Source organism: Erythrolamprus reginae, chromosome 3 (assembly GCF_031021105.1).
Source record: "Erythrolamprus reginae isolate rEryReg1 chromosome 3, rEryReg1.hap1, whole genome shotgun sequence".
NCBI lineage: Eukaryota > Metazoa > Chordata > Lepidosauria > Squamata > Dipsadidae > Erythrolamprus > Erythrolamprus reginae.
The window spans coordinates 80,091,468-80,115,533 of NC_091952.1; the positions used below are offsets into that span (position 1 = coordinate 80,091,468).

Sequence of the window (24,066 nt, forward strand, 5' to 3'; positions counted from 1 at the left end):
GGGCTGCTTTGCAACTATTTCATATTTATGATGGTTGCCATGTCCCTGGGTCATGTGATCACCTTTTGTAATCTCCTGACAAGCAGTCAATGGGGAAATCAGATTCATTTAACTAACTTAACAACTGCAGTGATTCACATAACAACTGTGGCAAGAAAGGTCAGAAAATGGAAAAAAGATAACTTTTTGTTTAGGAATATAAATTTTAGGCTTAATTGTGGCCATTTGTATGCCGCCCCGAGTCTACGGAGAGGGGTGGCATACAAATCTAATAAATAATAATAATAATAATAATAATAATAATAATAATAATAATAATAATAAATAATAATAATAATAATAATAATAAATTGAGGATTTCCTGTAGTTTATTGCTAGATAAGCATGGCCAAATGTTTCTTACTCTAATCAAACATTATAATGTACCCAAGATATATCAAAACGGACTAGAAGTCATAGGACTCCAGATGTACAATCCAATACCACCAGAAATGGTAACCAGACATCCAATATGACAATCATTAAGTGTTGTACCTCATGATTCTTGAGAAATGTATATTTTCTTTTATGTACACTGAGAGCATATGCACCAAGACAAATTCCTCGTGTATCCAATTACACTTGGCCAATAAATAATTCTCTTCTATTCAATATTTGTCAGTTTGCTTCAAAATGTATTTTTTTATTATAATTATAAAACTAAAGTATAAATTAAGAGTGCTACCTTACACTACCTAACCTACCTAACAAACAAACCTAAACCCAAAAGATGTCACTTGAACATCTAGAAAAACCAATCCACTGCTGGACCTTGACTTGGAAGGGACTCTTGCTCATCCAACCATCACTGGGACAGTAGCTGGTCAGCCTTATACAAACAATAGCTTCATGGAGTTAAATCATTTTTCTAAAGTTTACTCATCAGCTTAGAATACACATCTTGCTGATAAAAGCAATCCTAATCGGTCCTGACACATTTGTCTGCTTATCACAGTACCAGATACCCTAGGGACATACTGTACGTTTGTAGCAAGAAAGATCCAGAAACCCAAGCCATGTTCCAAAAGCTGTCTAAATAAAACCTACAGGACAACATAGATATCTTAACCCACATTCTTTCCAGACATGCAAACATCTGTAATCAAAATCCACATCTGCTGTTGAAATTCAATGATACCTATGGCTTAAGCCAAGGGTCCCCAAACTTGGCAACTTTAAGACTTGTGGATTTCAACTCCCAGAAATCTTCAGCCAACTATGCTGGAGTCTTAAAGTTGCCAAGTTTGAAGACCTCTGGCTTAAGCATTTTTGGATCAAGCAGATGCAAGTATTTGCAATCTTCGGTTTCTAGGATTTCAGAAATTTCAAGCCAGAGACAATGAAGAAGAAGGGAAAGCTGGAGAGGGGAGGGGGGGGGAGCACATTATTTCAGATCACAATCTTTCAGGAGATTGTGATCACGCTATATAGAGCGCTGGTGAGACCACATTTGGAATACTGTGTTCAGTTCTGGAGACCTCACCTACAAAAAGATATTGACAAAATTGAACGGGTCCAAAGATGGGCTACAAGAATGGTGGAAGGTCTTAAGCATAAAACGTATCAGGAAAGACTTAATGAACTCAATCTGTATAGTCTGGAGGACAGAAGGAAAAGGGGGGGACATGATCGAAACATTTAAATATGTCAAAGGGTTAAATAAGGTTCAGGAGGGAAGTGTTTTTAATAGGAAACACAAGAACAAGGGGACACAATCTGAAGTTAGTTGGGGGAAAGATCAAAAGCAACATGAGAAAATATTATTTCACTGAAAGAGTAGTAGATCCTTGGAACAAACTTCCAGCAGACGTGGTTGGTAAATCCACAGTAACTGAATTTAAACATGCCTGGGAAAAACATATATCCATCCTAAGATAAAATACAGGAAATAGTATAGGGGCAGACTAGATGGACCATGAGGTCTTTTTCTGCCGTCAGTCTTCTATCTTTCTATGTTTCTATCTCCAGAACATGCTACTTCATGTTCACAAACAGTTCGGTACAAAGGCATTAAGTACAGAAGTAGTGGTATTGTAATATTGAGGAAAATACTTTGTCAAATATCTGCATTTTCACCATTTTCAATATTTTATAAAATATTTGTATCCCTGGTTTAAGCATGATTACTGATGGTTTGTGTATTTCACTTCCATTCTTCCAAGACAATGTAGCCCATATTGCTTTGCTTTTCTCATGAGTATAAAGCAGGAAGGAAGGACAGTCTAGAGCATTGAGATGGTGAACCTATGGCATGGGTGCCACAGGTGGCATGCAGAGCCATATCTGCTGGCACACGAGCTGTTGTCCTAGCTCAGTTCCAACGTGCATGTGTGTGCTGGCCAGCTGATTTTTGGTTCACAAATAGGCTCTGGGAGGGTGTTTTTGGCTTCCAGAGAGCCCCCAAGGAGACGAGGGAGTTCTACCCTCCCCTGACTCCAGGGAAGCCTTTGGGGCTGCGGAGGGTGAAACACGAACCTACTGGGCCCACCAGCAGTTGGAAAACAGGCTGTCAGGCCGAAAGCCATTATGTGGAGTTAGAAACTTTGGGCTGCCACAGTAGCACAGTATTAGGGGAATTGAGAGGGATAGTTAAATGAGAGGGAAGTTACTAGCCGCAACAAATGCCTTTCTTAGAGTCCAAGGTCATCTTTTGTTCTGCATCAACTGAAGAAAAGAGAAAGTCGGTGGAATCCCTTTACTCGGACTGGTCCTCGTGAAGAACTTGTGGGAATGTGGGATGAACCTTAACCTGGGTGCGGTACTGGAAGGAAGTTAGTGTCAGAATGGCAATAGTGTGACCAACATGGCTCTGATAATAAATGTAACCTTATGTGAGAGAATTGGACTGGAATCTGATTTATTTCTCAGATGCTATTTGGGCTTTGACACGGGCTGTTTCTGGCCTCCAGAGGGCCTCTGGGGTGGCAGAGAAGCTGTTTTTGCCCTCCCCATGCACTGAATTATGGTTGTGGGCACTTGCGCAAGAGTGATACCTCACACCCAAACTCTTTTGGCACCTGAGGGGAAAAACATTCACCATCACTGGTCTAGAGTCTAGCCCAGTGATGGTGAACCTTTTTTTGCTCAGGTGCCAAAAGGGCATGCACAAAAGTGAGAGCATGCGTATGCATGCCCACATTCATAATTCAATGCTCTCCCAGTGCATGCGTGTACGCCCACTGTGTTCCCCTCTGCGCATAGGGTTCACTGAAGCTTCCAGAGTCTGTGGATGGTGAAAAATGGATTCCAATTGATTTACAGTCTTCTGAAGGGGGGGGGGGGGAGGTTGTTTTCTCCAGGCTTCAGGAAATCCTCTGAAACCTATGGATGACGAAAAACAGACTCAACAGTCCAACCGGAAGTTCAGAAATGAACTTCCGGTTGGGCCTTTGGGCCGTTTTTCACTGTCCCCAGGCTTTAGGAAAGCCTCCTGCGTGCTGGAGCTGACATAGGGCAACACCTCGCATGCCCTCAGCTATAGCTCCTAGTGCCACCTGTGGCATGCGTGCCATATGTTCACCATCACGGGTTTAGCTTGTGGTACAGATTTGCTACTTCACAATCAAATCTACAAATATTCCACAGCACTGCTCTGGAGACTGCTGCTAAAAATTATGATACAAATCCGGAAAGCTAATTGTGACTGATGGATTGCTCCAGTTGTGAATATCTCCGCAGTTAGCAGGGAAATGAGAGATAGTAGTTCATAACAATACTTTGCATTAATGATTTTGGCAAAAGGTAATAAAAGGTAAAAACAGTAGGGATATTTCCTGAAGCAAATCTTTTCAATTACACTATGGTTTATAAAGCAGAGATATAGCATCCATAAATTTATTCCTGTTCTGTTTTATTTTTAATGCAAAGAACACTGCTGTAATCATGTTAACCCAAGAAAGCCAGTAATGAAGAGGTTTTATTAGATGTGTACAAATTTTCTCTGTTCACTTTAACTCCTCTTTCCTCTGCGAAACCTACTAGCTGTTGCATACATAAATGCAAAACTGAGGACAGGACACATATATACAAAGGCAGTTTCTGAATCTAATTTTTAAGATGGCATATTGCTGTGAGGCGCCCCGAGTCTGCGGAGAGGGGCGGCATACAAATCTGATTAAACTTAAACTTAAACTTAAACATATGTGTACCCACAAAACACTTATTTTACAAAAGAAAGCTTGGCACTGCTATTTACAGAAACCCTCACTCTGTAAAAGACCTTGGAATACTCATATCAAATGAGCTAAGTGCCAAAACCCACTGCAACAACATCACCAAAAAAGCTTCAAGAGTTGTTAACTTAATCCTACATAGTTTCTACTCCGGCAATCTCACACTAATAACAAGTGCATACAAAACTTTCGCCAGACCAGTCCTTGAATACAGCTCATCTATCTGGAACCCACACCACATTTCGGACATAAACACTCTAGAAAATGTCCAGATATACTTTACCAGAAGAGCCCTTCACTCCTCCACTCGCAACCAAATACAGTACGAAACTAGTTACAATCCTAGGTTTAGTAAGCTTAGAACTACATCGCCTTAAACATGATCTAAGCATAGCGCATTAAATCATATGCTACCATGTCCTTTCTATCAACGGCTACTTCAGCTTCAACCACAACACACGAGCACACAACAGATACAAGCATAATATAAACCGCTCCAAACTTGACTGCAGGAAATACAACTTTAGTAACTGAATAGTTGAAGCATGGAACTCACTACCAGACTCTGTAGTATCATCTCCTAACCCCCAAAACATTACCCTTAGACCAGTGTTTCCCAACCTTTTTTGAGCCGCGGCACATTATTCACATTTAGAAAATCCATTGAGGGGGGGGGGCGCTAAAAAAAGTTTGGACAAAAAAATATCTCTCTTCCTCCCTTTCGCTCTATTTCTCTCTCTCTCCCTCTTTCTCTCTCTCTCTCCCTTCCTCTTTCTTTCCCCCTCTCTCCATCTCTTTGTTTCTCCCTTCCTTCCTCTCTTTTTGCCCTCCTTCTCTCTCCCTCCTTCCCTCCCTCTATGTCTTTCCCTCACCCTCCTTCCCCCTCTTTCTCCCTCTCTCTTTCTCTTTCTCCCTCTCCCTCTCCTGCTATCTCTTTCTCTCTCTCTCTCCCTCCTTCCCTCCCTCTATGTCTTTCCCTCACCCTCCTTCCCCTCTTTCTCCCTCTCTCTTTCTCCCTCTCCCTCTCCTGCTATCTCTTTCTCTCTCTTTCTCTCCCCCCTCTCTCCCTCTTTTTCTCTCTTTTGCTATCTCTTTCTCTCCCCCCTCTCTCCCTCTCTTGCTATCTCTTGCTATCTCTTTCTCTCTCCCCCTCTTCCTCTCTCTTTCTCTCTCTCCCTCTCCTGCTATCTCTTTCTCTCTCTTTCTCTCCCCCCTCTCTCCCTCTCTTTCTCTCTTTTGCTATCTCTTTCTCTCCCCCCTCTCTCCCTCTCTTGCTATCTCTTGCTATCTCTTTCTCTCTCCCCCTCTTCCTCTCTCTCTTTCTCTCTCTCCCTCTCTCTTTCTCTCTCTCTCTCTTGCTATCTCTTTCTCTCTTTTTCTCTTCCCCCCTCTCTCCCTCTCTCTTTCTCTCCCCCCTCTTTCCCTCTCTCTTTCTCCCTCTCCCTCTCTTGCTATCTCTTTCTCTCCCCCCTCTCTCCCTCTTTCTTTCTCTCAGCAGCCGCAGCGGGTAGTAGCCGTGGGGCGGCAGCAAGTTCGTCAGCTGTGAGGCGGAGCTTCGGAACGGAGGCACCGACGGCAGCAGGCAAGTGCCAGCCACGCAATTCTAGCATGTCCAGCCGCCGCCATCACCCTCCCGCTGCGCGCCGCCCTTCCGCTGCCGCTACCCTCCCACCAGGCACCAAAGCTCACCTGCTGCAGCCGCCAGGGAAGCTCCAGCCAGGCGGGGCGCTGCAGTTGCCGGAAAACTTGGAAGGCGCTAAGAAGGAAGCTCAGCTTCCGTTCTCACAACTTTTTGCTCTTCGCAAAAAGTTTCGAGACCAGAAGCTGAGCTGCTTTCTTCGCGGCACACCTGACCATGTCTTGCGGCACACCAGTGTGCCGCGGCACACCGGTTGGGAAACACTGCCTTAGACTATCCACTGTTGACCTCCCCCGATTCATAAGAGGTCAGTAAGGGGCATGCATAAGTGCACCAGAGTGCCTTCCGTCCCCTGTCCTAATGTTTATGTTTATTTTTTACTAGTATCATGTATATGAATCTTTACATACCTCCAAAATGTACTTGACAAAACAAACAAATAAATATTTTTTAAATAAATAAATAAAACCTGATACCACAGATATACATATAAAGGCAACCTGAAATGAATTTGTGGGCAGTAAAGACATACTCACTTACATTTCAGGAGTCAAGTATGCATCATCTGGAGTATCTGAAAATAAACATTTAAAAGAAACAATTACTGGAACCATTCGATATAACACAGAAGTTAAATTCATCCATATAGTACTTGAATAGATCCATTCTCAGTAGGAGTTTCAGAGCTGTCTGGATTTCCACAAACTTATCCCAAACTTTGGACAAATTATAAGGTTAATATTGGAGAAGACCACGATAAAAAAATATTCAGGTAGATGTTTCATCATATATCAGAGCTGTTTGACCACAAAATGAGTAGCATATAAATTTAATAAAAATAAACAGAAGTATGGATTCAAAGGAGTTAAAAGTGAGAGGCATTTTTCACCAGTATTGGGTTGCTACCAGTACTAGTTTAGTTTAGTTTATTTAGATTGGTATGCCGCCCCTCTCCGAAGACTCGGGGCGGCTAACAACAATAAAAAACAATGTAACAAATCTAATATTAAAAAGTAATATAAAAAACCCCAATTTAAGAGACCAATCATACCAACAAACATACCATGTATAAATTCTATAAGCCTAGGGGGAAGGGAGAAATTTTTTTTCAATTCCCCCATGCCTGACAACACAGGTGGGTTTTAAGGAGCTTGCGAAAGGCAAGGAGGGTGGGGGCAACTCTGATATCTGGGGGGAGCTGGTTCCAGAGGGTCGGGGCCTCCACAGAGAAGGCTCTTCTCCTGGGTCCCACCAAATGACATTGTTTAGTCGACGGGACCCGGAGAAGGCCAACTGTGTGGGACCTAACTGGTCGCTGGGATTCATGCAGCAGGAGGCGGTCCCGGAGATATTCTAGTCCGGTGCCATGAAGGGCTTTATAGGTCATAACCAACACTTATAGGTCATTTATAGGTCATAACCAGTACGGATAAGGATGGCACACTAATAGCAAATGTTGCGCTGCACACACAGTTTCACTTCTACTGCATACACACGTGCACGTCCCAGTTTTTGCTTCTGAGCATGCGCAAGAGGCAAAAACTTTTTTCAGAGGATGCACGCTTGTCAGAGATTTGGCTGATTTTGTGCTTCTGCGTATGCGCAGAAGCAAAAGAATCACCAAAATCTCTCTCTATTGTGCACATGTCCCCTCATGAGATTTTGCTTCCTGCACATGCGCAGAAGCAAAAACAGGCTGGGATGCATGTGCATTCAGGAGAAGCAAAGCTGCCTGTGTAGCGCACCGGTAGCAGCAGGAATGTGAATCCGCCCCTGTTTGTCACTCGTTGAAACTTGATGTCAATTAGTAAGAATACAAGAAGAGCCATGCTGAATCAGGCCAAAGCCCATTGAGTCCAGCATTCTGTGTCACACCAATTGTCCAGGGGGATCTTGAGCAGAAAGAGAAGGCAAGACCCTCCCTTTCCCCTGACCCCCAACAAATGGTACTCAGGGAAATCCTGCCTACCTCAACCAACATAGAGGCGGCACATGGACATCCATTTCAATAACCACCGATACACTTGGCATCCATGAATCTGTCTAATCCTGCCTTGAAGCTATCAAGGCTGACAGCTGTCACAACCTCTTCTGGAAGTGAATTCCGTAAACCAACGACCCTCTGGGTGAAGAAATATTTCCCTTTATTTGTCCTCGCTTTCTTACCTAGGAGCTTTAGGGAGTGCCCCCTTGTCCTAGTATTGTGTAATAGAGAAAAGAATTTTTCTCTATCCATCTTTTCTATCCCATGCATGATTTTATACACTTCAATCAAGTCACCCCTTAAAGGCTGTCTTTCAAGGCTGAAAGGCAACCTGGTTTCATAAGGAAGATGCTCCATTCCCTTGATCATTCTTGTTGACCTTTTTTGTACCTTTTCCAGTTCCATTATATCCTTCTTGAGGTGCGGTGACCAGAACTGTACACAGTACTCCAAGTGTGGTCTCACCATCGATTTGTACAGAGGCAATACAACACTTACCGACTTATTTTCGATTCCCTTCCTAATCATGTCAAGCATGGAATTTGCTTTTTTTGCTGCTGCTGTGCACTGGGTTGACATTTTCATTGAGTTATCCACCAAAACCCCAAGATCCCTTTCTTGGGTTGTTTCTTTTTATTTTTTACTAATATCATGTATATGAATATTATTATTCATTATTAGTGCGGAGAGACATGGTGAAGCGGGACACTTCAGACTGAAGAACATGACAGATGGGGAATGACTTATAATAGCAGCAAATATCACTTACTGGATTGTGGAATAAAATAAAAATAACCCGCCCCGAGTCCCCAGAGTCCTTGGAGTCCTCAGAGAAGGGCAGCATACAAATCCAATAATTCAACTCAATTCAATTTCAATTTTATTGAAGAGGGGCGGCATACAAATCTAATTAACTATAACTATAACTATTGGATTAGTCAATCGACCATATCAAAGTAAAGATAATGATCACATCAGTCATCATAAAACAGAGACTTATCATAAACACTATACACTAGTGTAAACTGGTTAAAATACAATAATATTAAATAAGATAAAGTGAGATTAAATAAGGTGAGTTAAAATGCAGTATGATAGGCTAAGATTAAGTAATGGAACATGAAACATGAAAATATGTCTCATGCAAAGGTTTGCATTAAAACAAATGTGGAATGCTGGTATAAAATATTCTTAAGTGAGTTCATCTCCTTTACATGCAACCCGAATATGTTCTATAAAATGTGTTCTCATCAGGACAGCCCTGACTATAAACTTAACAGTTCTAGAAACTACATACATATTTGTACCCTGAAGAAAGTAAGATAGTTGTTTATTACAGTCCCAATATGTAATTTTGTCAAGTAGGGTCTACAAATCTAATAAATAAATAAACCCCAAATGAACAAATTCCTTATTGTTCAATAGTTATCAGGATAATGTTGAAACATGTACCTCACTCTATTAGAAATAACTGCAGTTCTGGGCACCTATTGCTTTGCAATGCCATCAAATAAATACCCTACCTGGAAAATTCTGCTGGAAGGCACCGAGATCTACCTTGGGAGGCCTTGGTGGCTTCTTTGGAGGAGGGCCAAGCTCTTTGACAGAAGGAAGGAGCTTGGTTTTTGGCAACTTGGCATCTTCATCATCAGGACATCTTTCTGTACCAAAGAAATGAAATAATTTATTTTTGTTTATTTTTACGTGAAAGGACCGCCCTTTGCTTGCAGCGCCGCTGCCGTGTCCTGTTTTGTAAAAATAACAATGTTTATTTTTACGTGAAGACCTCCCTTTGAAGGAGCTGGGGAATCCCTCCCACGAAGAGATTCTGGGGGCGGCGCTTTGACGTCACCGGCAGGTTGCTAAGGACGCCAAGGTCATCAGTTCCTGGATTCCATGGAATCCAGGAAGTGATGACCTTGGCGTCCTTAGCAACCTGCCGGTGATGTCAAAGCTCCAAACACTGAACACGACCCTGAACTTTGCCCAAAGTGTGGAACACCGCAAAATTCGGTCCAGACCCAAATTGTGCGGGTTCAGTTCGCCCATCACTAATCACGTATGTACAAATGCCCACATCCATAATTCAGTGCCTGGGGAGGATGAAAACAGTCTCCCCAGCTTCTGCAGAGGCCCTTTGGAGGATGAAAACAGCCCAATATCTGACATCCAGTGGGCCTGGTAGATTCGTTTTTTGCCCTCCCCAGGTTCCAGAGGCTTCCCCTGCCTCCCCAATAGGCCATCTGGAACATGCCCTCCAAGAAACTCTATGTGAGCTAAAAATCAGCTGGCTGGTGTGCACGTGTGTTCTAGACCTGAGCTAGAACCGTTCACATGCCATTGGTTCACCATCACTGTTCTAGGGGTTCCACCATCTTTCTCTCCTATTTTTAAAAGTTATTCAGGTAAGGTCTGTTCCAATGTATGCCTGCACTGGCTTTTTGGCTGCAGAACTGGCAGAAATTGTACCACGCTAACCAACAAGGCATCATTTAATGTCCTCCTAGCATTTTGGAGGGAGGGTGGGAACCACTCGTTCAAATGTTACAGCATGAACAGGCAATTTTTTGATCATAGGAACCATATTTCTCCCCATTTATTTATTTGATGGATGGATTCTGCAATGAATGAGCAGTGATGCAAAAATCTCATTGAAGCAAAGCAGGACACAATACTCATGTTTCGGTGAGGGAAGGATAGCTAAAGTATATCCGCCTTAAAGGATTGGACTCAATTTTTAACTTGTATTTTTCTGCAACCCCCCCCCCCCCAAAAAACCCCCCAACAACCTGAACTTTTCTGCAAACAAAACAACTCTGACAGCAAATCATACTGCTGTTTAATTTGCAGGAAAGCAAGTAATTTTAAATACATTGGACTTAATGGGGAGAACCAGATTTGAGACTCCATTGACACAGAGAGATCTTAGATGACTTTGGACCAGTCGTTCCTTCTCAACTCAACTTGTATTAAATTGTTATGGGATAAAATTAATGAGCTGCTTCCTGGTCTATGTCACTTTCTCTGAGAAAACGTGGAATATAAATGTGGTAAACAAATAAAAGCAAAGGCCTTGGGGACTGCAAAAAATGCAGTCTTGCATATTATATACTGTGGAATTGAAAAAGGAGAATGGTTCAGCCCAAATTATTCAAAGCCTAGAGCAACTTCTCCAAATGTAGGCCTTTTTTATTAAAAAAAGGGAGTGGAAAGAATAGCAGCACTGAAACAACTCAGACAAAATAATTGCAGTTTCTTTTAAACAGAGTTGGACGGGACCTTGTCAACCCCTCCTCAAGCTGCAGACCCTACACCATTTCTGACAAATAGCAGTCCAATCTCTTCTTGAAAGTCCCAAGTGATGAAGCTGCCGTCATCACATTTTTAATTTATGAAACTTATATGGCCATCCATCTATCCAGTGAAACTGTGTGAGACCATATAAATTTGATTAATAAAACCATTACTCCTCCCAAAGTTATTTGCTTAAGATGCCAAATATATTTCCCAAATAAAATAAATTCTATTTTTTTCTGTGGATGTTGTCATAAGTATAAAACCTAAAGTCATTCAATGAAACTATAGGATAGAAAGTTGGGACCTTATTTCTTCACACCACCAAAGGATACTGAACAACTCTGTGTTGAATAAGGCCATCAGCAACCAAAAGCCATGATAGCATTACTGATTTTAAGAATCTGTATACCACCTTATAAAATCAACTCAGTTTCTTAATATTCTTTTGCTGAGGAAAATGACTAAGAGGACATGACGATGTATCTCTCCAGCACGCAGACTGCAAAATAAGCAATACTGTAATAAGTTGGGATGGGTATGATCTTGCAGAACTTGTTTATGTTATTTTATGACACTCAACACTGTATGCTAGACATAAAAAATGAGGGGGAAAACAACCCTGTGACTCAGCACTGAAAAGCCACCTTAGAAAGGTCAGTTGGGAGAAAATCCTGGAAGCTACATTCAAAATCTTATCGTATGAATCACCTGCATTCCTTGTAAGTTGGCAAAATTGCCACTTAATATTAAGCTCCTGTAAAGCAACTTTTTCTGGCAAAAAAAATTAAAATCAATTAAATATTAATTTTCTTCAGTGTTGGCTTTGGTCCTGGATTTTGTGAAGACTGTCAAAGTCAGACCATATTTCCCCTTGGTAGGTTTCTCCTCCTGAGTTTTCAAAAATTCATTTCAGCAGCCACAACAGTGTCTTCGGAATGTCTGCCTGGGGAGCCACCACATCCCCACCTTTGGTTACTACAAAAGCACATTGCTTAATATTTATGAAGAACATATGCTGATTAGTAACTAGTTGGGTGCCATCACTTCAAGGCTTTAATCAAACAATAGAGAAATAACACAGTCAGAAAGCTTAATCTTTATCCATCTCCTACACGTATTAAGCTACAGACAGTGAAACAAAGCATGAAGTTTGCTGTTGCATTAGATGTCCCGTTGTCAGAGCCTATGCATCAAGTTGATTTGACAAAAAGCTTTATGATATTTTGGCTCTCAAATGTCCCCAAAGAGAAGTTAAGCGTATGTCAGTTTAAGAATTGTTTTTCTAATAAAGAAGAGTATCTTCTATGGTAGCTGGTGTGATATGGACCTTTATCTACACAGGGATTGAGAACCTATGGCATGGGTGCCACAGGGGCCATGCGATGGGTTCTCAGCTCCAATGTGCATATGTATGCTGGCCAGTCGATTTTTGGCTCACACAGAGGCTCTGGGAGGGTGTTTTTGGCTTCTAGAGACCCTCTGGGGGGATGGGGGAGGATGTTTTTATCCTCCCCCGGCTCCAGGGAAGCCTTTGGAGTCTGGAAATGGCCAAATACGAGCCTATTGGGCCTAATAGAAGTTGAGAAACAGGCTGTTTCCAGCCTCCAGAGGGCATCCAGGATGCAGGGGAAGCTGATTTTGCCCTCCCCAGGCATTGAATTATGGGTGTGGGCACTCGTGCATGCGCGATAGTGCCCACACATACTCTTTCAGCACTATCATCAGCACCACCATCACTATCTACCACAACCTTCTATCTCCACCCAAGCATTAACACCAGGGGTGGGTTGTGACTTACCTTGCTACCAGTTTGCTTCCTCCTGCACAGCACAAAGCCGAAAAACAAATGGCTGCCACTGTGCCAGAACTTGGCTTCTACACATGCTCAGAAGGAAAAAAATAACCCACCCAAAACAAAATGTTGACGCATGCGCAGAGCCAAAAATCCAGATTTTTTAAATAATATGAAAGGAAAACTATCCCTATTGACACGAGCTTACAAGCATCAGTTATCACTGATGGATGAATATTACTTCTAAAGGCTGGAAACATCTGGAAACTAATCACTTTTTGTCTGCGCTCTTGCTATAATTGTTTTTAGACCTATTTGAGGCAAATATCCTGGAGAGGGGCAGCATACAAATCTAATAAATTATTATTAATAATAATAATAATAATAATAATAATAATAATAATAATAATAATAATAATAATAATATAACTGGCTTAATTGACTCAGAAAAGAAAAGAAATATTAAACATGGTATTTACCATTTGAGACCTTGCTTAGACGGTTCGAATTGTTCAAACTACTTGGAGAAATACCAGCAACCCCTTTATTTAAGCTAGTATAACTTCTTGGAGGAACCGGAGGTGTAGTTGTAGGAACAAATTCATTGTCTACGTGGGATGGAGGCTTACACCCATCAAGGACCATCCCTTGCTTAAGTCCAGCTGTTTTTGCTTTGTCGTCTGTCAAAACCGCAGCATTCACAACTTGTGGGTGGGGAAGAGACGTTGTCCTGATTGTACACTGGGGTGGTGTTGCACCGCATTTCTGATCACCTTGTGCTGAAGCACTTTCCCAAATGTGCAGTGTGTTGCGAAAAGAACAGCTTGCTCCTTCAGACCCTTGAGGAGGAAGACAAGATATTGGAGGTGGTTTCTGTGGTTCTTCCCCCGATGAAGGTGGTTTGCAAATGGCCCCCGAGAGGCCCGAGTCCTTCCTATCTTTGAGCCTGGCCTTTGGGAATACCATAGGCTTGACTTGTTTGACTTCCAATTTCTGTGATGTGTAACTGAACTGCTTCGCTTGCTGTTCAGGATCTGGAACCTGCCTTCGTTGCATGGGTTTTGGTATGGGACGAGGCACAGGTAAGCCATCAGTATTTTGCCGCGGAGTGAATTTGGCAGGAGGCTTCTTTGCAGACTCCAGGAGCATATTGGAAAAATTGGGATCGTTTTGAAACATTGCTCGAAGACTGCAAAAGTCCCTAGGCTTTTCCTAAAAAGAGAGAAAAGGTAATTTTCAGTTGCAGCGCTCCCGTTGAATTACTGCCTGCTGAAAATCTAACTCTCTCACTCAGGCTGGAACTAAATTAAAACCTTCTCAGGCTTCCTCTGGATATCCATTGTATCACAGTAATCGTTTAATCATTAACATATTGGAGCTAATACTAATATAAGTAACAAAAGCAGAATAGAAACACAAGGGAAGACTGAAATCCTTGTAGTGAAATTATGTCCAATTGCTTACTGTTGGTAGGAAGAGATTTTTGTTGTTTACATTGGATTAGCCCAGTAGTAATTAATCTGGTAACCTCCAGAATTCCAGGGCTGTATTTTCCACTTTCCACTATTCATTTATTGTATTTATACGCTGCTCATTCCAAAATGGACTAAGAGCAGCTAACAACAGTCATAAATGAAATGAAAAGTGTTCGGAAACTCCAGATCGTGCAGAATGCAGCTGTGAGAGCAGTCATGGGCTTACCTAGGTATGCCCATGTTTCACCAACACTCCGCAGTCTGCATTGGTTGCTGATCAATTTCCGGTCACAATTCAAAGTGTTGGTTATGACCTTTAAAGTCCTTCATGGCATTGGACCAGAATATCTTCGAGACCGCCTTCTGCCGCACGAATCCCAGCGACCGATTAGGTCCCACAGAGTGGGCCTTCTCCGGGTCCCGTCAACTAAACAATGTCGGTTGGCGGGCCCCAGGGGAAGAGCTCTGTGGCGGCCCCGGCCCTCTGGAACCAACTCCCCCCGGAGATTAGAACTGCCCCTACTCTCCTCGCCTTTCGTAAGCTCCTTAAAACCCACCTTTGTCGTCAGGCATGGGGGAACTGAGACATCTCAATTTGTTTAGTAAATGGGGTTTTTAAATATTTTAAACTACAATTTAGATTTGTTATGAATTGTTTTATTTTGTTGTGAGCCGCCCCGAGTCTGCGGAGAGTGGCAGCATACAAATCTAAATAATAAATAAATAAATAAATACAACAATAGTTAAAAGCAATAAAAATACAGCAATAAAATCAACAATGTAGTAAAATAATAATATCATAAAAAGAACCATGCATACATTACAATCAATCTAATTCCAGGCCTGCCGGAAAAGCCAGGACTTAACGGCTTTCTGTAAGACCAGCAGGGAGGAGATAGTGTGGATCTCTGGGGGCAGCTGATTCCACAGGGCTGGAGCCGCCACAAAGAAGGCTTTTCCACGAGGTCCTGCCAACCAACATTGTTTGGCAGATGGGACCTGGAGAAGGCCGACTCTGTGGGCCCTTACTGGCCACAGCGAGGCATGAGGGATGAGATGGCCTCCTAAATTAGCTATTCTCACTAGGGTTAATGGAATTCCCAGTCCAAAACCTAATCTGCAAAGTTCCTGATAATCTTCCCCCAGAGAACTCTAAATTAAATCTATCTCTATGTCAACTATTCTTGCTTTTCTAATTCTTGTCATTGATATGCTGGAAACTATAACAAAGTTTAATGTTGTCTGATGGTGATGGAGATAAGATGAGATGGAAGGGAGAAAAACACTTAAAATAACACAGCACTTTTTGCAATCATAACTTTTGGCCCCAGAAATCAACTCCCACAAATCATGGCTCAGAGCCTCATTGTAACCATTTATTTCTTCCTGTTTTAAAAAAGGTCCCCCAGACATATTAGAACAACCTCTTCAGCCACCACAAGCCACAATGAACCACACAATATCTCTAAGCCACTAGCTACATCTATGCAAAGGTGCTTCATGGTATATACATTTGTCAACCAATCAGGTTACATTACAATCTGTAGATTCACTGTGACTAAGCAGTTTTACATTGTTAAAGTCATTACATTGATTACAATACTTCTCTCTGCAATTTGGAATATTACGTCATGTATGGCCCCAATCCTGACACTTTTTCCCAGAATGGACAACAAATTCTGGGAATAACACCCCTTGCAAATTTGGAGGCCTCCACAACGAAGAAGAAGGAGGTACAAGTTTGAACCACCTGATGAACTTAATAATTATAATTAATTAATAATTTATTAGACTTGTATGCCGCCCCTCTCAAAAGACTCGGGGCGGCTCACAACAGCAATAAAACAGTACAATACACATCTAATAGTTAAAACTATGACTAAAAACCCACTATCTTAAAAATACTACACAATCACAACCACACATAACTCTTAATGGTCAGAGAAGGGGATACATTAATTGTCCCATGCCTGATGACATAGATAGGTCTTCAAGGTCTTATGGAAGGCGAGGAGAGTGGGGGCTGTTCGAATCTCTGGGGGGAGTTGATTCCAGAGGGCCAGGGCTGCCTCAGAGAAGGCTCTTCCCCTAGGCCCTGCCAGATGACATTGTTTAGTCGACGGGACCCAGAGAAGGCCAACCCTGTGGGACCTAATCAGCCGCTTTGATTCATGTGTCAGAAGGCGGTCCCGTAGTTATTCTGCTCCAATGCCATGTAGGGCTTTATAAGTTATCACCAACACTTTGAATTGTGTCCAGAAACTAATTGGCAACCAGTGCAGGCCATAGAGTGTTGACGAAACATGGGCGTATCTGGGATGACCCATGACTCCTCGCGCAGCCGCATTAATGGACTCACCTAGGACAAAGAACATGTATATTAACTTGTTTTATCCTAAAATAGAGATTAGACATTCTGAAGAAACAGACAACCCTAGACAAAACTTCCATTATGCTGAAGAGACATGCTGATGTCTTTAATGAGAAAGCAACACAATTGAGCCTTGTCTTGAGACCTTATTGAATGTTGTATAATTGCATCCAACTTATTAAATACCAAATAGTCTCCTCTGAATAACCTCTCGCAGTCAATGCCAGTGTTTCCACATTAAACAGTGTGATGTAAAGCTTCCAAGGGATACTTCAGTTGTTCCGATTGTACTAGAGCAGCCAGCTGCACAATGCAACCAGCCATGCCAAAGACTCCAGTTGAAACTGGAACCTATCTGCAATTAACACTGCCATACAAGAAAGACAAATGAAACCCACTGATCTTCATCTAAAACACCACGCAGAGTTATGGCTATAACCAATGGCAGCGTAGATTAAACAAACAGCATTGTGTCTACAGCGTGGGCACAATATCTGCATGCTTTTTAAAAAACAAAAACAGCCCAAACGCTCAGCACTGTTTATGGTTCTTTATTGAAAACCAGGTGCTCCTCTGTTTCTGAATTTTCTTAGATGGTACTCAGCGATGGCCCAATGAAAACAGAAGCCTCTGCCAGGTCACAACACTGCAACAAGGCATCCCAGAAGGATTGTATTCCTGAGAAGAATTATGGTATTATGAGTTAAAACACAGCTGAAACAACAGAGCTGGATCCAGAAGAGATGCCTTTGCTTCTAAAGAGCACCACAGGTGCCATAGCTCGTCCACACAAGCACAGCAGGCTGGAATTTGAATGTAGCTCTGACAAAACCAGAGATTCGGCAGTGGCACAATATACACACAAGAGATCATTCACTATACAAAATTGAACGGGTCCAAAGACGGGCTACAAGAATGGTGGAAGGTCTTAAGCATAAAACGTATCACGAAAGACTTAATGAACTCAATCTGTATAGTCTGGAGGACAGAAGGAAAAGGGGGGACGTGATCGAAACATTTAAATATGTTAAAGGGTTAAATAAGGTCCAGGACGGAAGTGTTTTTAATAGGAAAGTGAACACAAGAACAAGGGGACACAATCTGAAGTTAGTTGGGGGAAAGATCTAAAGCAACATGAGAAAATATTATTTGACTGAAAGAGTAGTAGATCCTTGGAACAAACTTCCAGCACACGTGGTAGATAAATCCACAATAACTGAATTTAAACATGCCTGGGTTAAACATATATCCATCCTAGGATAAAATACAGAAAATAGTATAAGGGCAGACTAGATGGATCATGAGGTCTTTTTCTGCCGTCAGACTTCTATGTTTCTATATCAGAACTGGGAAAATTTACAAATCCTTTCCCCCCCCCTCTTTATAATCTACTCTGATCCTTTCTTTTTAACAGATCTGATTTGTTTCTTGCCGTTATTATTCTTACAAATAACTCAAAACGGCAAACCTATTCAACACAACACCCACATCCAATTTTTCCCACAACTAGAATGCTCTGAGGTGTGTTCGGCTGAGAGAGAGCCTCTAAAATTTAAGGTTTAACCTATATATATAGCTTGAAAAGAGAAAAAAATTATAAGCTTAAAAAATATAAAACTGTAATGAGATATCTCATCAAAAGATTGTAATGGAGATTGTATAGTTGTGATATCAAGAGAAAAGGAAATGTTTATTTAGATATAAGATATATTTAGATATATTGATATATACAATTATATACTGATGTCAAAGAAGCAAATATTAGTGATAAGTAATTAACAATGTTGGATATTGTATTGGGGTTTTTTGTTTGTTTGTTTAGGTTTTCTTTTTCTTTCTCTTTCCCTTTATCTATTATTTACTTTTTTCCTTTTGTTTCATGTAATTATCTTATTGTTTATTGTTTTTTATGTATGTATGTAAAACTTTTCAAAACTCCAAATAAAAATATAATTAAAATTAAAATTAAAATTAAGATTTAACAAGATGTCATAATAAGTGACCTTTTACAGTGAGCCACCCTGAGTCTCAAGAGAAGGGAGGCATAAAAATTAAATAAATAAATAAATAAAAATAAGTGGTTAAGGTACCACGCTGGAAAGCAGGAGATTGTGAGTTCAAATCCCATCTTAGCCGTGAACTGGCTTTCAGGGCTAAGTTGGGATTTGAACCCACAATCTCCTGCTTTCCAGCCTGGTACCTTAACCACTTGTTATGACATCTTGTTAAACATTAATTTTTAGAGGCAGGATATCCTAATGCAGAGGTCTTCAAACTTGGAAACTTTAAGACTTGCGGTCTTCAACTCCCAGAATTCTCCAACCAGCATAGCTGCCTGGAGAATTCTAGAAGTTATAAAGTCCACAAGTCTTAAAGTTCCCATGTGTGAGGACCCCTGTCCTAATGCAAGTTTCTGTGGGAAAAGTTCCCCTTCATTCATACTCCAAATCAAGTTTGAAAAGGTCCAATAATTCTTCACTTATCACCTTTCTAACTAAAAGAGAGCAATTCACAATGGAGGAGAAAAAAAGAATGGAATTCTTTTACTAATTGGAAATCCTTTCCCTATGCAAACACCTCTGAAATAATTTCCCTCAGGTTCAGTGTTAATGTAACACTTCACTCAACAAATAAGGAATTCCCGTAGAATATAATGCACCTAGAATTTTTCACGATACCAGAGTCCAATAGATGAACAATGTTTATGATTAACATAAAGCTATAAACTGCAGTTTACAAGCTACTATAGTTGTGTCAGATCAGATTAGCCACGTGATGCATCACTACAACCGTATGGTGTGTAACAGTACTATGGGTTGGTACAAATATACTGTATTACTAACATCTAGAGCAGAGCTGTTGAATTCCTGGCCTGCTGGCCAAATGTGTCACACACTGGCCACACCCACTTTAGTAAAGGGGGGAAGTCTCAATATGTCATGTGATGCTGCCATGACGTGAGTCTGACACCCCGATCTAGAGATACATGTATTACTTATGTTCAACAACAACAAACGGAAGAGTTGAAATTGTTTCTTCTTTAACAAGATTATAAGTTTTTATTGCATAGAACAGTGTTTCCCAACCTTGGCAACTTGAATATATTTGGACTTCAACTCCAATATATTTGGACTTCAACAAATGCTGGCTGGGGAATTCTGGGAGTTGAAGTCCAGATACCTTCAAGTTGCCAAGATTGGGAAACACTGGCGTAGAAAAGCAATTAAAAAAGCAAGTTTTATTATTAAAATACAAACAATACAAGCAGGGATGGGCTCCTACGGGAACTGTCAGGAACACAGTTCCAGTAGCAAAAATTTGGAGTTCCACCCCAGGGCACCCAATTTGCACTGAAAGATGTTGAAACAAAATGCATAAGCCACGCCCAGAGTGTGGTAGTAAAAATTTGGGTAGCCCATCACTGAATACAAGCAACTTTTATCTCCAATTTTTAATGAAACTTACAATAAGTCCATGAACATTAGGGCAGGATGAGTGGGGTTGATCATGTAATAGTAACAGATCCCAACTCCTTGCTCAAGAAGGAGACCCTATATCAGTGATGCTAACCTTTTTCTCATCGCAAAAAGCACACATGTGCGCGACGGTGTGTGGGTGTGTGAATGCCAGCACCCATAATGCAATGTGCGTGTGACACACACACCTGGGTGCCCTGCTTCCTGTGCATGCACACATGACCAAAAAAACCCCATGCTCCTTCTGCCCCCATAGAAGGGCCTCCAGAGACTAGGAGAGGCAGTTTTGGCCCTCCCAGAAGCTCAAGGAAAGACTCCAGAGCCTGAGGATGGTGAAAAGCAGGCCTCCCAAAAGTCCAGAAATGGCCCCATTTCTGGCAGGAGGTGCATGTGCATACGCAATGGAGCTGAACTGCACAACAGCTCATGTGCTGCATGTCATAGGTTCGTCAACATGGCCCTATACCATTCTGGACAAATAACCTATCTAATCTGAGTCTGTCATCTGCACCTCTATAGTAGTTATAGTTGTAGTTATAGTTTATTAGATTTGTATGCCACCCCTCTCCAAAGACTCGGGGAGGCTCACAGCATAACAGTAATACAATACATTACAAATCTAATAAAAAATTAAATCCATTTAAGAAGGCATTAATAACATAATCAAACCCCTAACTTTGCAGTCATACACATTCAACCTAATCTATCATACAGTAAGGCCAAAAACACAATAAAAAAGAGGGAAAGATGGTAATTATCCCCACGCTTGACGACAAAAGTGGGTCTTCAGGATTTTACGGAAGGCGAGGAGGGTGGGGGCTATTTGAATCTCTGGAGGGAGTTGATTCCAGAGGACCGGGGCCGCCACAGAGAAGGCTCTTCCCCTGGGTCCCGCCAGATGACATTTTTGGTCAAATGGAACCCGGAGAAGGCCAACTCTGTGGGACCTAATCGGCCGCTGGGATTCGTACAGCAGGAGGTGGTCTCAGAGATATTCTGGTCTGATGCCATGTAGGGCTTTATAGGTCATAACCAACACTTTGAATTGTGACAGGAAACTGATCGGCAGCCAGTGCAGGCTGGTTCATTTCTGCAAACGAACAAGACTGATGCAGACTTCAGAGGGTAAGCAGAAAAGCAGGGAAAAAAATTGCTGCCAACTTGCCTTCCATTGAGGACCTGTATACTGCATGAAAATATTTACTGACCCCTCACATCCTGGACACAAAGCGTTTCAACTCCTACCCTCCTAACATTGCTACAGAGCACTGCACATTAAGACAACTAGACACAAGAACAGTTTTTCCCCAAACACCATCACTCTGCTAAACAAATAATTCCCTCAACACTATCAAACTATTTACTAAGTCTGCACTACTATCATTACTAGTTTTTTTCTCAACCTTCTTATCACCCATCTCCTCCCACTTATAACTGTATGACTGTGACTTGTTGCTTGTATCCTTAAGATTTTTATTAATATTGTTTCCTCATTGCTTATTTGACTCCTATCACAATCATTAAGTGTTGTACCTTATGATTCTGGACAAATGTAACTTTTCTCTTATGTACACTGAGAGCATCTGCACCAAAGACAAATTCCTTGTGTGTCCAATCACACTTGGCAAATAAAATAATTTTATTCTATTCTAAATTCTATCTTCCAGAGCACTCACAATGTCTTGTTTGTTCTCACTGTCAGGAAATTTCTTAGCTCTAGCTAGGTATGTTTTCAAGTGTTATTTCTTGTCCTGCCCTTATGTGATTTGGAGAATAAGTTGGTAGTCTCTTCTGTGTAAGTAGCTCTTCAGCGCTGAAAATCAGAAATTTTTATCCAAAGAATTTTCTAAGAGATTTTGGGGGAGGGTAAGAATCAAGAGTACAAGAACAGAGAAAAGTTTGTAAGGGTAGACTCACTGCAGTTGCACTTTAAGAAACTAGAATTAATTTTCTAAATCTAAAGGAGAGCATATGCTCAGAGAATCATTTATTTCACGGTAGTAAATGCTCTGACCTTAGGAGACACATGTTGCCACATGCATCAGGGATTTACAAATAGACTGACACACACTGTACCCAGGAAGTATTTACTCCAGCAGGTCCCCCCCCCCAATCCACCCACAGGTTCTCCAAAAAGCAAAAGAAGCCATCATTAAGACAGCTTCACAATTAAAAATAAACTGTATTATCTCAGGGGTCTTAGATTACTACTACAATCTAGTCTCTCCATTCTTCAGTGGATCTTACTTTGTGTATGTTTAGCTTCAAAATAAATAGTTTAAAAATGGCCCATGTTTGTCCTGTGACTGTTAGGCAGAATTAAAATGGAACCGGTCACAAAATTCAAACATCATTAGGAAAGGCAGCAGTAGAAAGAGACAGTCAGCTGTAGCTCTTTGCTACATTCCAGTTTTAACTATTTTCCCCCCAACCAGGGAGCCTCACACTAAAAGATCGCAAGAAGTAGATTGTAAAGAGAAGCTATCTAAGAAAGAATGGGAAGCGTTTCCCCCCACTTTTGTTTGCACTAGGAATGTTTACAGAGAATCCACCTACGCAGATGGATAAAGTTCATTTCAGAGAGGTGAACCCGCTAAATAAATTCCAGCGCTTAAAGCAAGGAAGGAATTTCCAGAAAATCCGAAGCACAGCTGTGGCCCCGGTCCAGAGGCTGAGCTATGCCTTGCTCTACAAACCAATCCAAAGTATAGCTCCTGTCCTCCTTTCCAAAGCAGTCTGGGTTCGGTCTACTCCCTTCCCCTCTTCCCCCCCCCCAAAACCCCAAGCCCGCTTTCCTGCTACGCGTGGCAGCGATTTTTAACCAGCAGCAAGCGCTGAAAAGTTAAGAGAATCGTTGTTTTGCCCCCAGACCCTCGAAGCCAATCCCTGGCCAGAAGATAAGTTACCATGCTAGTATTTTCCCTCTTTTTGTCGTCCTCCTTCCCAAGCCGTCTCCACTCCTCCTCCCAAGCAGCCCATGCCTTGGCTCAAAGGAAAGGAGTCTGGCCAACTTCCTCTATCCCGAACTGCCGAAAGAAAGCCGGCAGCGAGAGGCAGAGGTGGAGGAGGAGGAGCCGTCGCACCTGAGCTCAGGAATCGGCTCCTCCCCGTCTAAACCCTGGGGCTCCCTGTAGAGCCAGATTAGGTTCACCTGTCAAAAGAGCTGGCTCTGAGATAAGGCTCTCTCTCTCTCTCCCTCCCTCACTCCTTTCTAAATCCTGGGCTGTCTTTCTTTCTTTCTCTTTCTCTCTCTCTTTTCTCTCCCTCCCTCCCTCCCTCCTAAACTCTGAACTGTCTCTAGAGCCAGATTAGATTCATTGGTCAAAAGAGCTAGCTCTGCAATAAGGCACTCTCTTCCTTCCTCCCTCCCTCCCTCTTTTCCTCCCTCCCTCCCTCCTTTCTAAATCCTGGGCTGTATAAAGAGCCGGATTAGGTTCACCAGTCAAAAGAGCTGGCTCTGAAATAGAGCTTTCTTTCTTTCTTTCTTTCTTTCTTTCTTTCTTTCTTTCTTTCTTTCTTTCTTTCTTTCTTTCCTTCCTTCCTTCCTTCCTTCTTTCTTTCTTTTTATCTTTCTTTCTTTTTTCTTTCTTTTTTGTTTCTTTCTCTCTCTCTCTTTTCTCTCCCTTCCCTCCCTCCTAAACTCTGAATTGTCTCTAGAGTCACATTAGATTCATCTGTCAAAAGAGCTAGCTCTTCCTTCCTTCCTTCTTTCCTTCCCTGCCTGCCTGCCTGCCTACCTACTGCTCCCCTTATTCTTTCACTTCCTCCCTCCCTTCTAAACCCTTGGGCTGTCTGTAGAACCAGGTGAACCTCCATCTCTC

The 24,066-nt window shown here is 41.8% G+C and overlaps 1 protein-coding gene across 12 annotated transcripts in view; it reads right to left on the reverse strand.

Annotated features, from left to right (window-relative positions):
- The window catches only part of FYB2 (FYN binding protein 2), a 46,058-nt gene extending 22,664 nt beyond the window's left edge, over nt 1–23,394 (reverse strand). For 5 of the 12 annotated variants that reach the window (XM_070745986.1, XM_070745988.1, XM_070745982.1 and 2 more), the window contains exons 1-4: nt 23,152–23,284; nt 13,403–14,135; nt 9,358–9,495; nt 6,391–6,424 (exon numbers count right to left, since the gene is read on the reverse strand). In XM_070745986.1, the coding sequence (XP_070602087.1) occupies nt 6,391–6,424; nt 9,358–9,495; nt 13,403–14,135; nt 23,152–23,154 (908 nt within the window). In that variant the 5' untranslated portion in view covers nt 23,155–23,284. Of the gene's footprint in view, nt 1–6,390; nt 6,425–9,357; nt 9,496–13,402; nt 14,136–23,151 lie in introns of all 12 variants that reach the window. The other 7 variants (XM_070745980.1, XM_070745977.1, XM_070745987.1 and 4 more) reach the window with 5 other exon arrangements.
- Between the last annotated feature and the right edge of the window lie 672 nt (nt 23,395–24,066).